Source organism: Haplochromis burtoni, unplaced genomic scaffold, assembly GCF_018398535.1.
Source record: "Haplochromis burtoni strain Fernald_Lab_line unplaced genomic scaffold, NCSU_Asbu1 Contig_585, whole genome shotgun sequence".
NCBI classification, from domain to species: domain Eukaryota; kingdom Metazoa; phylum Chordata; class Actinopteri; order Cichliformes; family Cichlidae; genus Haplochromis; species Haplochromis burtoni.
The window spans coordinates 165427-181011 of NW_024582946.1; the positions used below are offsets into that span (position 1 = coordinate 165427).

General features: G+C 40.5%; 1 protein-coding gene across 1 annotated transcript in view; it reads right to left on the reverse strand.

Moving 5' to 3' along the window:
* LOC102294053 (netrin receptor UNC5D) overlaps positions 1 to 15585 on the reverse strand; it is a gene marked incomplete at its 5' end in the record, with an annotated part of 168017 nt that overhangs the window by 37963 nt on the left and 114469 nt on the right. The window contains one exon of the mRNA XM_042214549.1: positions 6237 to 6408. Coding sequence (XP_042070483.1) covers positions 6237 to 6408 — 172 coding nt within the window. The remainder of the gene's footprint in view (positions 1 to 6236; positions 6409 to 15585) is intronic.

Consider the following 15585-nt stretch of genomic DNA (forward strand, 5'->3'; position numbering starts at 1 on the left):
ATCCCATACTTTGACGAACATGTTTCTTGGTTGCCAGTAGCAGTGGGATTAGTGAGTTTCAGTGGGATTCATAATTCACGTGGTTGCTAGTACCATATGAATCTCTTCTTTCTAACAGCATTTGTTTTGATCACAAATGAAATCATATACAGGCAGGTTTTATCTTTCTCGATGATTTCATTTAAAAATTTTCACAATCCTGTATTTTCCTGACTCTCATTCTGTGACATCACTGGGGCATCTGTCAGTTTTCTTGACTATTGTTGGTATGACAATGCTGCTCACTAACAAAGACAACCTAGCCTCCACCTCAAACAAAACCCTAACCCATGGAAGAGCCACAAGATAATCTCAGTTACTCAGTGGGGTCTGTCTCTGGTCCCCATCAACACCCCAAACCACATTTGAAGTACTGTATAAATGGTTGGCAAGAAAACTAAAGGAGTGACACATACTGTACACACAAGCAGACACACTTACAGAGACTCCATGGATTATTATTACAGACTCCGAATTAACATTTTGTTACAAATGCAGAGCTGATGTTTAATACTGGAAACCAAACCATGATCCTGAGACCAAAGTATTTGTCTAAAGCCTTCCACATTTAACAACATGTAATATACATGTACTGTAAAATGGATGCAATGTTATGTTTCACCAGCATTAACTGTTAATCAAATCACGTTTTAAATCTTGATGAAAAGAACAACACTTTTGCTCTGCATACACACGTGCAGTGTCAGATTAGTTTGGCTAACCTTAGCAGTGCTATCAGCAGAGCCTTGGTTTTATTCTATGTAAGAAAGAGACATCGCTGTCCAGAATATGGTTACACCGGAGACTGACTCATTTTTGGAGGCTCCAGTCCCGCTGTTACTTTTGTTTATGTGATGCAGACTGAGTTTATGTTTAACAAAATGTAAATATATAAAACATTTATGAGTACATTTCCATTCCTTTCCATTTGCAAAACCCAATGTGCACACTTCACTGTCAGAAAGAAGCTATTGTTGAAATTGTTTAGATGAAGTTTGAGGTTTGCATATGTAGGCTGCTGTGCTTGAATATTCTTCAAAGCGGCTCAGTAAAACATTATTCAGGACAAAAGCAGACAGTGTAGAGAGCTGACAAATCCAGCCTAAATAACAAGCTCTTTTAAGTGCCGACAACCACCACAACAGCCGGGGGGCAAACCTGCGCTCTTCATTATTCTGACCCGTGCTCGGGTTTCACAAAAAACTTTACGTCAGCTTTACATTTACATTACTGCCTGACTGAATATTCTCTTGACTACATCACCCCCCCTGCATGCCACCCTTCCTTCCCCACATGTCTTGTTATCATCTTGTTGCTTGCTGTTCAAAAACACCAGCAAATAATGCAAAGTGACAACAGCAACTGGGGCTTTTTATTCCTATGGGTTTTGAGATTAAGCTCTCGGGATGTCATCCAGACCAGTGAAAACAATCTTCTTTACTAGAGGGGAAGGAGAAAAGAAAGAAAACGCTGACACTGTTGGAATGAAAAAGCGTTAAAAGAAGGAGTCTTTTTATGTGTGTGTGTGTCTCTGTGTGTTCCTCACATATCTCTGCAACAGTTCATCTGATCGACTTTAAACTCCACTGCTAGTAACAAGACTGCATTATGGAACTGTAGGTCATTCTGGGGGTTCTTGTTGATGTTAGACTTAAGGTCACAGTGATCATTAGGGATGGTCATAGCCATTAAATTATACAATGAAAATGTAGTTGTTTACTTTTTCCACTGTTTTTTCTGGTTTGTGTGTTTGCAGCACCTCTTTTAGACCACTTTTACCAAGTGACAGCCAGAGACGTCTAGCAAATACTCGCTAACTGGTAGGGAAATACACATTTTCCACTACTTAATTAATAAAGATGCTGAAAAGCATGTATGTGTGCACAGGTCTGCCGTATTATAGACAGCATATAAGTCATGTGAAAGCATGGGCAGGTAGGTGATCTTCCAAAAACAGTCAGTTAGCAGTAAAAACTGAGCAGCAATTTTGCTTGCTGCACTGGAATGATGTGAAATGTTCAGCTAACATAAACCACTCGTCTCTACTTTTCATTGGAACAATGCAGTAGTGTTGTTAAGGGGGCATGTTTTTCTATGGAGGTTGAGTGCTCAGTGAGTTATAGAAACAGACTGGTGTGCTACAACTGCTGGAACTGGATTTATGGGGCGACCATGGCACAGGGGGTTGGGAAGCTCATCTGTAACCGGCTCGATCCCCCTGCTCTCTCTGTCCGGGTCGTTGTGTCCTTGGGCAAGACACTTTACCGTACTACCTACTGGTGTTGGCCACAGGGGCCGATTGGGCGATATGGCAGCCTCGCTTCTGTCAGTCTGCCCCAGGGCAGCTGTGGGTACAACTGTAGCTTGCCTCCACCAGTGTGTGAATGTGAGAGTGAATGAATAGTGGAATTGTGCCTAGAAAAGCGCTATATAAATGCAATCCATTATGATATGGCACATTAACAGTGTGGGTGCATCAAATTCCTGCTCCCATGAGGCCACTGGAGCTAAATGCACCCAATAAAGACAATGACAGCAATTCCACCAAATGACAGAAGCTGAGTCAACATGCAGTGGTGGTTAAATGCTTGTGAAATGATCATCGTGCGATTTGAAGTTGAGCAAATGGGGGAACAAAACTGTGTCTGTGACTTGAGGTCACAAATACACAGTGGGGCCTAGTCAAAAATGCACATTTTCTTATCTACCTCTGCTGATGCTAACATCCAGATGAAAGCAACACTGCACTTGGTTCGTTGTTGCAAAGCATCAGACTAAAGCTGCTAGCGAGAAACATAAAACACATTGTAAGAGCTGAGATGCTTGGTTGTGCCCAGAGCGGCTGGTGTGTTGGCGGGGGTAAATGGAGAATGATGGTCAGCACAGAAATAATCTCCATGATTCTCCTCCTGATTGCCTCACGTCTGAATTCCCTGTGCCATGTCTTTTCCTGATCCACTAATCGATACCTACACACCCCCCACCCCCAAAGTCTTCCCACTAGCTGACAGCAGCCATGCCTCTTCCAGCCCATTACATGCTGTAATTGTTTCTTTATTTTCCTCCCGCCGTACTGGCAGTGTTACCACAGTGTGGCCTTATGTCACCCTCTGGACCCACAGAGAGCATAAGCCCGGATCAATTGGCTTCCCCACAAAAGTCCCAACATTCTTTTATGGCTAACACGTTATTCACAAGTCACATGTCACGGTAACTCTACCTTTTGCCACACAAAGCACACATGTAAAGGTCAGCTGTCAGAAGGAGGGCGAGAGTCAACAAACCCTGGCATCTAATGTTACGAGACATGACTTTAACATCCTTTTATTAGACTGACTGCGGGTATTGTCCCGAATTATAAACCAAGGGGAAATTTTACTATCAAACAATCCTGATGTTAACAGTGAGTTTAATTTACTGCTCAATATACTCCAATGAAGTTGCATGCATGCTAAAACCACACCGTATAACCATACTTCTATGTTTAAGCTGATAGTGTAATGCAGTTAATGCTGCGTTCCGTTCTTTTGACATTTTTATAGTTTTACCGCTCTAAGGACTTCAGACTATAAGATAGAATGCAAATGTTGAGGCAAATGAGAACAATCTACACACCAGAAAAGCTGAAAGCAGGTGTTTTTATTTATTTCTTTTCTCTATTTTGTTTCTGTCCACCTGATGAATGAAGTTTGACTGCCTGTGAGCGCTGGATGTTGGGAGACTCTTGCTCCTTCAGTTCAGGTTACTGCTACACAGGTTACTCAGGTTACTTGCTGGAATTAGTTTCAGTGCAAGTGAAAGAGTTGCGATCTGGCGGAGAGGTGGTTGTTAAAAGGGGCTTGCAACAAAACAATTATTGTCTGGGTATGGTGGTAGTGGAAGGAGAGGTGTGATTTTTGGTGAACTGTGCTCTGTATCAGCAAGCAGGCAAGAATATTCCCTGGTTTTTTTACCTTGTCCCTGAAAACACCTGCTTACATAGACTGTTAGAAAGGCTCTACAGAGATAACTCGAACAACGTAGTTGGTAAAACTGGTCACTACAAGCAATACCTGTGTATCAACCAATTCACTGTTAATTTAAAAACGTCTTTTTCTTTCAGCTTTAAGGTTGAAAGCAAATTAGGCTTACAGATTGTTGAGACTTTATATAAAAAACAGACGTAGCCACTGTAATGTTGCCTGCTGGTTCTTGATAGCTGCTGCCATTGTACTGTTTTTTTCAGCGTGAGAAGTGACCATATCCAGATAAAGTACATGAGTACAACAGATACCTGTTTCTATATTCACAAATAACATAGCGCAGAAATGCTTTGAGTGCATTCTTCTAAGACGGTTATTACTGCAATGAACTACACAGAAAGACTAATTGTTTTTGAAATCCTCATGAAAGGGGCAGCATGGTGACCCTTAGCACTGTTGCCTCACAACAACAAGGTCCTGAGTTCAATTCCACCATCAGGCTGTGGTCTTTCTGTGTGGAATTTGCATGTTCTCCCCGTGTTTACATGGGTTCTCTCCGGTGCTCCAGCTTCCTCCCACATTCCAAAGACATGCAGTTAGTGGGGACAGGTTAATTGGAAACTCTAAATTGCCCATAGGTGTGAATGTGAGTGACTGTGACTGTCTCTATGTGTTAGCCCTGCGACAGACTGGCGACCTCTCCAGGGCATACCTCGCCTCTGTCCTAAAAGGCGCCAACACAACAAAGAAAGATAAGAAATGTTTTTTTGCAACTCGAAAAACATGAGACAGAGCAGGAATATGCCAATAATAATGCAATTACAAAATAAGTCTATTTACCAAGAATGAATCTTGGTAAATAAAGCATTAATTATATATTTTTTTATCCAGCTGTAAAGTTATGCATTTTAACACTAGAGTATATCAGTAATGACTCGCTCACAGCCTCAAGTGGCCTGCAATTTTTGTTATTTCTGCATTTGCTTCATTCTGGGATACGCAGGCTGTTGTGCGGTTGAGATTTATGCATTGGTTGTATTAGCTCGTTAAAAAGCAGATGGCTTCTGTGAGGGATGAACCAGAACTCAAGGAACAGGAATTTCCTCCTGTCACCTTAGCACTGAAGACATTTTTTCACCAGGTGTCTACACGCATCTGTTGGAAGTGAAGTTGCGTGGATAAACGAATTATATTTAACCATGTAAACAACAGAGCAGTATGGTGGGCACACTGTTTGTGTAATTCCTTTATCCTATATACTGATTACAGCTGCAGTGTGGTTCTAATTGGCAGTGTGTCTGAAGTGGAACACACTGTGTTTTTGCTTATTGTATGCTTTTATCTTTGTTAAACAGGTGTGTGGAACCATGAATCTCTTCCAGCATATCTAGCAGAAAATAAATATAGGCATTTATTTCCATCTGCAAGTGTCTTTCATGCTCCATAGATATGAGCTGCTCTGGCAAAAAATTGCCCCTGTTCAGTGGAAACAGCAGAGTGGTGAAATGCATGTGAGATGGATCATCTCAGACAAGCATGATGGAGCCAGTATCTGCTTGGCCATTACTGCTGTAGCTTACGAGAAGTGAGAAAGGTGATCAGTGGGTGGAAACTGGTCCTATTCTCCTACTAATTCACGCAAAAGAATGGGCCACTGGTATTTAGGGCACTCTGATTTCAGTCCCCAATGCTTGAGGTCATCAGTACATAGACTACATAATGTGTGTTTTCTTTGGTTTATCTGCTAGGTCAACACATCTCTGCTTCACTATCATTCATAATCTACTGTAGCAGGGTTTGCACTGCCTTTTATTGCTGATAAAATTAAATAACAAGAAGCACTCAGAGCCAACCTCTGCCAAGGCAGCTCACTTTCTGGACACTGTTTACTTTTAATGGAATGATGCTGTAATTTTTTATATATATCAACCACCAACAGCCAGATGCATCTTATACAAACTCCTGGAAGTTTCTGTTGTGATTTGGCTACCCTTTTAATGCCTGCTTATCAAATATTAATGGTGTCATCAATGAAGTGTACTACACAAACAAGGAGATTATCTACTAATTGGAAAATTGTCTCTCAAAGGCCTGCTACATTTTGTAGACTGCAACTGTTTTAAGCAAAATACGATTAATAGGAAGTGGAATGGCTCTCTGCATGTTGCCTATGGCCCAGGTGAGATTGCAATGCGCTGCACTGTGCTTGAAGGACATTCTCCCTGCAGCTCTCACCTCCCATTTGCTGTCCTGGGTTCTCCTCTTGAGCTGGATGTTCCAGTTCTCAGCGTCCACCTCTGCACAGTGGGCGATGGTCATGGCCACCGGGCAGAAGAGATCCAGGCCAGGAGGTCCGTATGTTACTTCTGGGCCCAGGAGGATTTCACAGCTGTCCAGTGTTTGGACACTAAAAACACACAGAGAGTAAATGCAAATCTTATTAGGTGATACGAGGAAATAAGTTACAGTACTGCAGACAACAGACACTGCCTGTGTTCACACGTGGAGACACGTCAGCAGAATGGATGCCTCGGCTCTCGTATAATTGTACCTTTTGATGCCTGGACTCGCTGTGCATCATAAATGCATTTACTGCAGCTATGAGCTGCTTGCACAGCTGTCTTTGAAGCAATCTGTGCAACAAAATGCCTTTTTGCAAGACTGAAAAACAGCTGGTAGCAAGGTGAAATGCTCCATTCACTTCTTTACCTATATTTTTTGAAGCTCCATATTTATGATGGGGCAGCTTCACTGCTATCCACTGCTTTCCATTATATTTGAAAGCATTGTTAAGACTCCTTGCTGTGCTCTTTATGACTGTCCATATTTAACACATTCTATTTAGTAGAGCCATCATATGTACATAACATCTCTCTTTGCACTTGTGCTTCTGCTGCTGCAAGCGAACCAACAAATTAATGAGCTCACGAAAAGAGGTGGACTGCCAACAAAACATGCCTCCAGGCAGGTACTTCCAAGTTTGAATGGCCATGAGTGAAAATGCTGAACCCTTGCTCCCCAAGTTCAAGTTATTGCCACACAGCCAGGCTGCTGGAATTAGTTCAAGCACAGGTGAAAAACTCTTGCCGGCGACTTGGAGTTCGCTCATTAAAAGCAGCTTACAACAAACAGGTCCTGCCAGTGGACGGTGGCGGCAGCAGCAACTCTGGTTGAGCTTCTGAGAAAGAGGGCAGGCAGATCATGACACAGGAGAGGAACACCTCAACAAAGCTCTTTAATCAGTCATCAGGTCAGAGATATGAGAGGCTTGGTTTGTTAGGACTTCTTCCTTTGAATGAGGCATACACTAAAGCAGTAGCTTTAGTGTATGAGACACCTCTACAGCGCAGAGGAATGCCTAATGTTGTGTTAGTGCCATTAATTTACAATGACTTGTGTCTTAGATTAGTATTTTTCACCATCATTTTCTGATATCACGCTTGTAATACATCGCAGTTTGACATTTCTTCCACTATAACGAATTACAGTGAAGGAAGGAAGACATTCACTAGCGACTACAGCTAGAAATCCACAACACAGCAACAGATTGACTCAGCAGTTCATAATTCAAGAAATTGACAGTTTATTTACACAACTGGCATCTATTTTTGTACTAAAGTAGAGGGTTTCCTTTGTTTGTACCAGTACTTTGTAGATAACTTGATTGGATTTTTTCTATCTAGCTTTATATAAAACTTTCACCTATTACAGAAATAGAATAGAAAATCTATATCAAAAGAATAGATTTTAATTTAAAAGGTGACATGAACTATCCCTGTTTAACACTAGCCACACCCCTAAGTACTTCACCAGCACCCTGATGAATACATTAAAACAACAAAAAGAATGCACTACTAACTACTAGGCATCAGGCTGGTAATGTGTGTGTCACAAACAGGAGAAGTGTGCAAATCCAAAGATTTGAACAGCAGTCAGAAAATAATCTGGTCAGAAAACCCAGTGCAAACCCCTCAAAATAAAGCTAAGATTAGGGATATTTAGGGGCACCTCACTATGTATATTAGTAAGTAAGTAAAATTTATTTATATAGTGCTTTTCGCAGATAAAAATCACAAAGTGCTTTACAACAAAGAAAAAGAAAAATGAAAAGAATGAAATACAACAAATAACAACGTAAAACAGTAAAATACAACATAAAAACAACAAATTAATTAAAAGCTTACCTATATAAAAATGTCTTCAGCTGCTTTTTAAAAGAATCAATGGAGTCTGTACAGCGTAAAACCAGTGGGAGAGAATTCCACAACCTTGGTGCCACTGCCTGAAAGGCACGACCACCACGAGTTTTAAATCGAGTGCGTGGGGCCAACACCAGTCTCTGACATGATGACCTTTGAGCTCGGGAAGAGGAATGCCGTTTCAGCAGGTCAGAGATGTACTGGGGAGCTTGACCATGTAGGGCCCTAAAGGTTAAAACTTAAATTTTAAAATTAAACCTAAAATTTACAGGCAACCACTGAAGGAAGGCCAAAACTGGAGTGATATGAGATCCTCTCCTGTTAAGAGTCGTGCTGCAGCATTCTGCACAGTCTGAAGACGATTTAAAGCTGATTTGTTAAAACAAGTAAAAAGACCATTACAGTAGTCGCAATGTGAAGAAATAAAAGCATGAATAATCATCTCAAGTTCAGGCTTTGACACCATTAGTCTGAGTTTTGAAATATTTCTTAAATGATAAAAACAATTCTGGACCAGCCGTTTGGAATGTCACTCGAGCAACATCGAGCTGTCAAATATGACGCGAGGTTTTTAAGGCTCGATTTTACATAAGGGTCTAAGAAGCTGATATGCTGCCCTATTTCTGGAATCATATGGTCAGGAGCAATAATTAAAGTTTCTGTGTTATCAGATCATATTATACATTATATAATATAATATATACCTATTATACATTTCTAACAATATTTCTAACAATTGTATATTAAGAATTATTTTTATAGCATTAAAATAAATGACACAGTGAACAAAAAAATCAATCTGAAACTCTCCTTTCCCCCCCCAACTGGTCACGGCAGATGGCCCCGCCCCTCCCTGAGCGTGGTTCTGCCGGAGGTTTCTTCCTGTTAAAAGGAAGTTTTTCATTTCCACTGTCACCAATATGCTTGCTCATAGGGGGTCGTATGGCTGTTGGGGTTTTCTCAGTTTTTTGTGTTGTAGGGTTACAACACAAAAAAATATCAAGTTAGGAAAAAAGATCTGATAGATAACCTCAAGCAAGCCCATACAAACACTAAGCAATAATAATCAATAAATCATTCCTAAAGATGAAATCTATTCACAGGTAATGTTAGCTCTTAATTCAGAGTTTTTGGACCATCAAATTATTACGCAACCATTCGTATGCCTTCTTAAAGTGCGTTAAGTGATTCAGACAACATCAACTTTTTCAACTTTAACCTTGATAAATGTCACTTAAACTTAAGCAAAACCAACATACACATGTACATGCACACTATTTCTTAACAGTCAATTTTATGATTAGGTCTATATTTCACTATCAATCATTCGCTCTACATTTTTTTAAAATCAGCCAATCACACCTATTGAAAGGATTAGCCCAGCAAAATGTCTCAACATAGCCTCACAAAGCTAAAACTTTCAGTCTGCTACGTGCTCACAGCTGTTCTGACACTTTTCCTAAATCACACTGAAACTCCTTTTTTTCTCAGAATGTTTGTGGATATGAGCCTTGCAGTGGAGTGCCGGGGGAACAAGATGCAAGCACATTTTGTTAAGCTCTGCTTTGACCGCTGCTTTTTTTTCACAGGGTCATAAACATGTTTGACAGCGAGGCTTGGTGCTTTTATGCCTGTTTGTCTGATGACCCCCTTTCAGTGTGCTGCTCCCAGAAAGCAGAGTTCATACTGAGATTAAAAGTTGGCGCCTGGCATTGAGTGACTGGTTCCTCTTTGTGTTCTGTATGGTTTGATCTCATTTAATATTTCTTTTAGCATTCATCCGGCAACCTGCTGAGACTTCCTGTCAAGAATAATGTTTATGTGCTACATAATTATTTGCTGAATTAAGCAATAGCGGCAGAACTTTCGCAAAGTTCACGGTCCTTTCCTTCTAAGCATTGCTGTGGGAAATTAGCTGTCCATAAAAGTGATATCAAACACAAACACTGCTACACTTCCGATATGACGAGCTGTCAGATTTGGTTGGATGAGTGTGTAAACAAGCTGGCAAGGTCAGCTTCAACAAATATATTTGGAGAAAACTTGTGTGCACTCACTTAAAGCAACCACAGTACCTGAAGCTCCCTTTTGATAAATAACATATATTAGTTTTATATTACAGGATTTAGTCCAAACTTTTACTTTTGCACCTTAATAAAGACTGATTTGAATGTGATATTCATGTATTGTACACACACAGGAGTGAAAATCTTTGTCCTGCAGAAATAACTTTTGTATTTATTAGCCATTTGTATTTATTCTGATTCCACTTCCACTGAAAATACGACTGAACTTTGTTAGTCTTACAACATTTGCATAAATCTGATACTTTTTTCCAATGCAGATTTTGCATTTTAAGATTTAAACAGGCAGATTGATGCCAATGATTTTTGAGCTATGAGTCTTTTTGCATAATCATCTGAGCCAGTGGTTCACAAACCTGTAATCTAACATATGCGAGGCGCAGATGCTTCTGTTTTAATTGTGTTATCTTTAATTTTTTAGATACTGACAGCTGAAGACAGACTGGAAGGTAGAGACAGGGAAGGAGCAACAAACAGCAAAAACTTACTGTAAAGGTGCTGGTATGGTAATACATACGCACAGTTTCAGAAATTAATACCTTATATTGTTGGATCGTTTCATTAATATTGCAGCTGGAGATGATTGAAAGATTGAATTTAATTACTTACTACTGGAAAGCATAAATCTACAATAAACTTGTAGATTTAGATTTTATTATCTGCAAAAGAAGAACTGACTATAGCTTTAAACTAAAGGTGTAATATTTGCATCCAAAATATTGTGGAGCAGAAGTATAAAGTTGTATGACATAGATACACACTTGTCAAAAAACACATTCTCATGATCTCAAAGGAAAAAAAACAATATATCTGTCTATACTGGGTAATATGCTACGGATGAAAGGATGCCTCATCGCTTCATGAAAATGAAAATGATCAACCCACAGAGGACTGACTTCAAAGACACACAAAAATCAAAGACAAAAAAAAGTCAAAGGTATCTATTCCTTTGTCCTCCAGGAACTGTTTGCTTACTCTCACCATATGAGGCTGGACAGTCATGCACCAGGAGGAAGCCAGGACCCACTGCACCAGTGTTGGGTCTGACAGTGGGTCCAAGGATCTCATCCCTAAACTTAATGGCATTCAGGGTGCCGTTGCCTAGCCTGTAGAGGTCTGTGTGTCCCTTCTTGGATATGGCTCTCTAGGCCATCACTTACATCACTGAATCATGTTAGAGGCAGCATAACATTCATTATGGCATCTCTAGACCCTTTCACATTTGTCACTTGTGCTCAGGGTGAACCTGCTCTCATCTGTGAAAAGCACAAGGTGCCAGTGGTGGACCTGCTAATTCAGATATCGTAAGACAAATGCCAATTGCGCTCTTGAGACGCAGATGGATGGAACTTCAGTCAGTTTGTTTTTTTACAAAACAAACTGGGAGATCGTGGCTCAAGAGTTGGGAGTTTGCCTTGTAATCGGAAGGTTGCCGGTTCGAGCCCCGGCTTGGACAGTCTCGGTTGTTGTGTCCTTGGGCAAGACACTTCACCCGTTGCCTACTGGTGGTGGGCAGAGGGCCCGGTGGTGCCAGCGCCAGTGTCCGGCAGCCTCGCCTCTGTCAGTGCGCCCCAGGGTGGCTGTGGCTACAATGTAGCTTGCCATCACCAGTGTGTGAATGGGACTGGATATGTAAAGTGCTTTGGGGTCCTTAGGGATTAGTAAAGCGCTATATAAATACAGGCCATTTACTTCTGCAGTAAAACATCTCCCTATGTACAGTTTTTGTCAAGCCGGCTTATATTTGTGGTGCAACTGTGTGTTGTCGCCTGAGGATGATCTCTAATAAGTTGGTGGAGATTTCTTCCACAGGCCAAACAGTTACAGCGTTGAACACTTAAGAGTCTGAACACTTTTATGGCGAGTTAACAAGTCACAATAAGAATTACTCCCAGAGATTAGAAGTAACTACTTAAGTACTTCATTACTGTATGTTACTGTACTCTGTACTTTACTTGAGTATGTATCTATTTACACTTACATTTCTTACATTTAATCCTTCCTTATACTCCTTATCCTTATTTTGAATACAGGCTTGTTACTTTATGTTCACTGGTATCACTGGCACTCGTTCCATCCCACTTTAACGTTGCAAGTTGTAGCCTCGGTACTTTAGCATTTAGCGAGCATTAGAGAAGAGGAGCAAGCATAAAGGAGGTAATGTTTTTTTTAACTATCAGTTAATTTCAAATACTAAATTTGTATCAGCTCAACAAACATCAGCAAACACAATCTGTGTGAAGTTTGTTGCACAGTTTGTAGCTAGCTAAAGGTCCAGCTGCCGTAAAAAAGACAGGACAAGAGAGGAAGAAGAGAATTATTTAACTGCTCAGTGAAGCTTGATAAACTACAAATTTGACAGCTACATGCAATGTGATCATTTTTAATCACATATAAGATCTGTATATGATGTGTTTCCATAAATTATGCATTTTCATATTGTGAAACGTCCTGCAAAACAAACTTACGTTATTCAAACGTTGCTTGAAAATAGTTTGTACGAGATAAAGAGGTTAGCTTGTGGTACTGTGGTGTTGTTTTTACCAACTTTATGCTGTCTAGTATGGAGACAATACACACTATACTGTTACTGTATACTGCATTCTGATTTGTTCTTATTTAACATCACTTGCCAGTATTTCCAAGTTAAGGATACCAAAGGATACACTCTTTGTCGTCTGTAATGCCAGATATTGGAATTTTGTTGTATATCTGTATTTTAATACAGTCTTACTCATCCAGACAAGTCCAGGAAACTTCAAACTGCAACGTGCAGGGAACAGCAATTATTGGGCCAGGCGCGCAGTCAGATGCTGATTTAGGGAACACTTATTTTGCTTTTGCTCTGCCTTCATTTGGCAGTTGGTGTTTTTAATATCGCTCCATCATGTTCATTTAGTTGTGGGAAGCCAAAATACACCATCAAGATTAAAACTGTCCCTATATATACATGTACAAGAGATGGCTAACTGCAGTGGATGATTGCACGGAAATGCGCTTGGGTAACTTGGAATATTGTTTGCAAACTATTTTTTCTGGATTTCAGCAGTTAACTTATTAGAACCAGTAGAAATTGAAGCTGAAATTACAAAGATGTGATTGAAGGTGTAATAAGGCAGAAATGTATGAGACATTTCATATTCCATGAATAATACCGTCCAAATTCTTACCAGCTAATAAAAGTCAAAGTCATATCTACACACCACATCTACTATTTTTTCTTTCTCACTGTCTCACTCCTTTTATTCTGTGCAAGCCTAAAATTGCTCATTACTTTTCTGTTCAAAAGACTGAAAGTTGACTCATGTTGCTGAGCAGCCCGCTGGATACAGCATGCCACCAACACCATAGCAGTTAGGGGTGTGTTTCCCACAGAGAGCAGCCATGCTACTTGCTGTGCTGCTGCTAGATAAAAGCATGCTTTTAAATGGCATGTGATTTACCCAGAACAACTGCCTGTTTACTTGCAATGTCATGTTCATACAGCCATAATTGTCTTAACAGCCTCCAAAATGATACTTCAACTTTATTTATGTCTTCTCCCGCCTCCACCTGCTGGAAACTTTTCTGACTTTTTCATAAGTGATGTGTTATGTAAGCTCCTCTGCCATTACAGCAGCTTATCAGAATTAAAAGCAGATTCTGTCTGTTGGAACACCTTCACAGTGAATGCTCTTTCTGGGTGCTGACATCTACTCCAGACTTCCCAATTACTGCTTCAGCATCCGCCCTGGTAAGGAGGGGTGAGGTATTCTGATTTTGTCTGCTTATCAGGCCGGGTGCTATCTCATTGCACAACCCTCTGCCCTATGTCTGTTAGCTCAGTCAGTTTTTCAGTTATGTCAACAGCAGTCCGACTCTTTACTGGCCCTGAGAGAGCTCTTGGCCCATCAGCCAACAGCACTGAGCCTGATCACACATTTAATGCAAAGTGCAGGGAAGGAGCAGATTACCTGCTCCTTAAGTAGCCTGCAGCTCAGGCCCCAGATTCCTACAGCAGCCTGAAGCGCCTGAGGCTAGCAGTCTCTTTTCTCAATTCCACTTGTCATCACGATGAAGGGCCCTATACGGCAGCTTCTTGAGCGCCTAGAGGAGGTGCATTATTTAAAGTGAGCAGTGATTCACTCCTCGGGGACCCCAGGAGCTGCGCAAAGTGGCAGACTGGGTCGGGGGTGGTGACGGCAGACTTAATAAATGCACACATTAGCACACTCCATTAGCTTCACCTCTATTTGCTTGTAGTCTCCCACCTGTTTGTCCCACTGTGCTTTTGTCCATTTTAAGTTAATGCAGGCACCTTATGCGGTGTACGGATACATTAATCAAACAGGCTCCTTTAGGAGACTTACTTTTAGCTTTAACCAACCTTTTAACTCTGCAAAATCTCTAATGCAGCGTAACATGAAAACAGCATTGTGAAAGCTAGAGTAGCTGATTGATATAAATGTTCTGGAGAGCATTAACAATAACTTGAATCACCAATTTGTGCAAAGAGTAAAAAAAAAAAAAAAGCACCATTAAGCATTGATTTGTAACGCTATTACAATTGCTATTCAACTGACTTTGAGACCACTTCATCTTTAGTCCCAGGACCTTGGCGCACTGCAACCCACTTGACTGGGAAAATGAGAGCAAGCAAAAAGGCTAATCACTTGAAACAACTCAACATGCTATTTGGTCACTTATCACTGAGAGCGCTGCTCAGATTGCTAAAAATAACACCAAATTACCGTAACTATTGAAAAAAATGTTTGAAACACTAGTGAAGCTAGCATACAAACAATAGTATGTTTTGCTAAGGTTGAATCACTATTTCTGTTGCTTTTGTACAGCAGATAAAATGATCTTTGCTTCTAATTCCTGTTGTAATGTTTTTTTTGTCTCTGTGCCTTTTGTGTTCCCCCCCGGGCTACACTTTTAGTTACTTCCTACTTTATTCTGAAGGTTAATTCCTCATGTAGCTTTCTGTGATTTTACTTCCCTTGTTTTTTTCTTCTTCCTGCTTTTGTTGTTCTCGTGATTGAGGCTACATGTGCCTTTTCACATTAGGGAAAACAGTGGTTGCTGATGCCCAAATTTATTACGACTGAAGGCAGTCGTAATATAGATGGTTTTATTCAAAGACGTAGGTAAAGTCTGAAACCACTCGCAGTTAGTAGCCATATTCAAAACAACTTTGGTGTGTCAAGATGTTAATAAACAGGGGTGCATATGTCTGTGAAGGTTCTCAGTCATCCAGGTCATCGTAGTCAAAGGAGCTTGCAAAGAAAAGCGTCTGGACTTCTTTAAGTTACTTGAAGA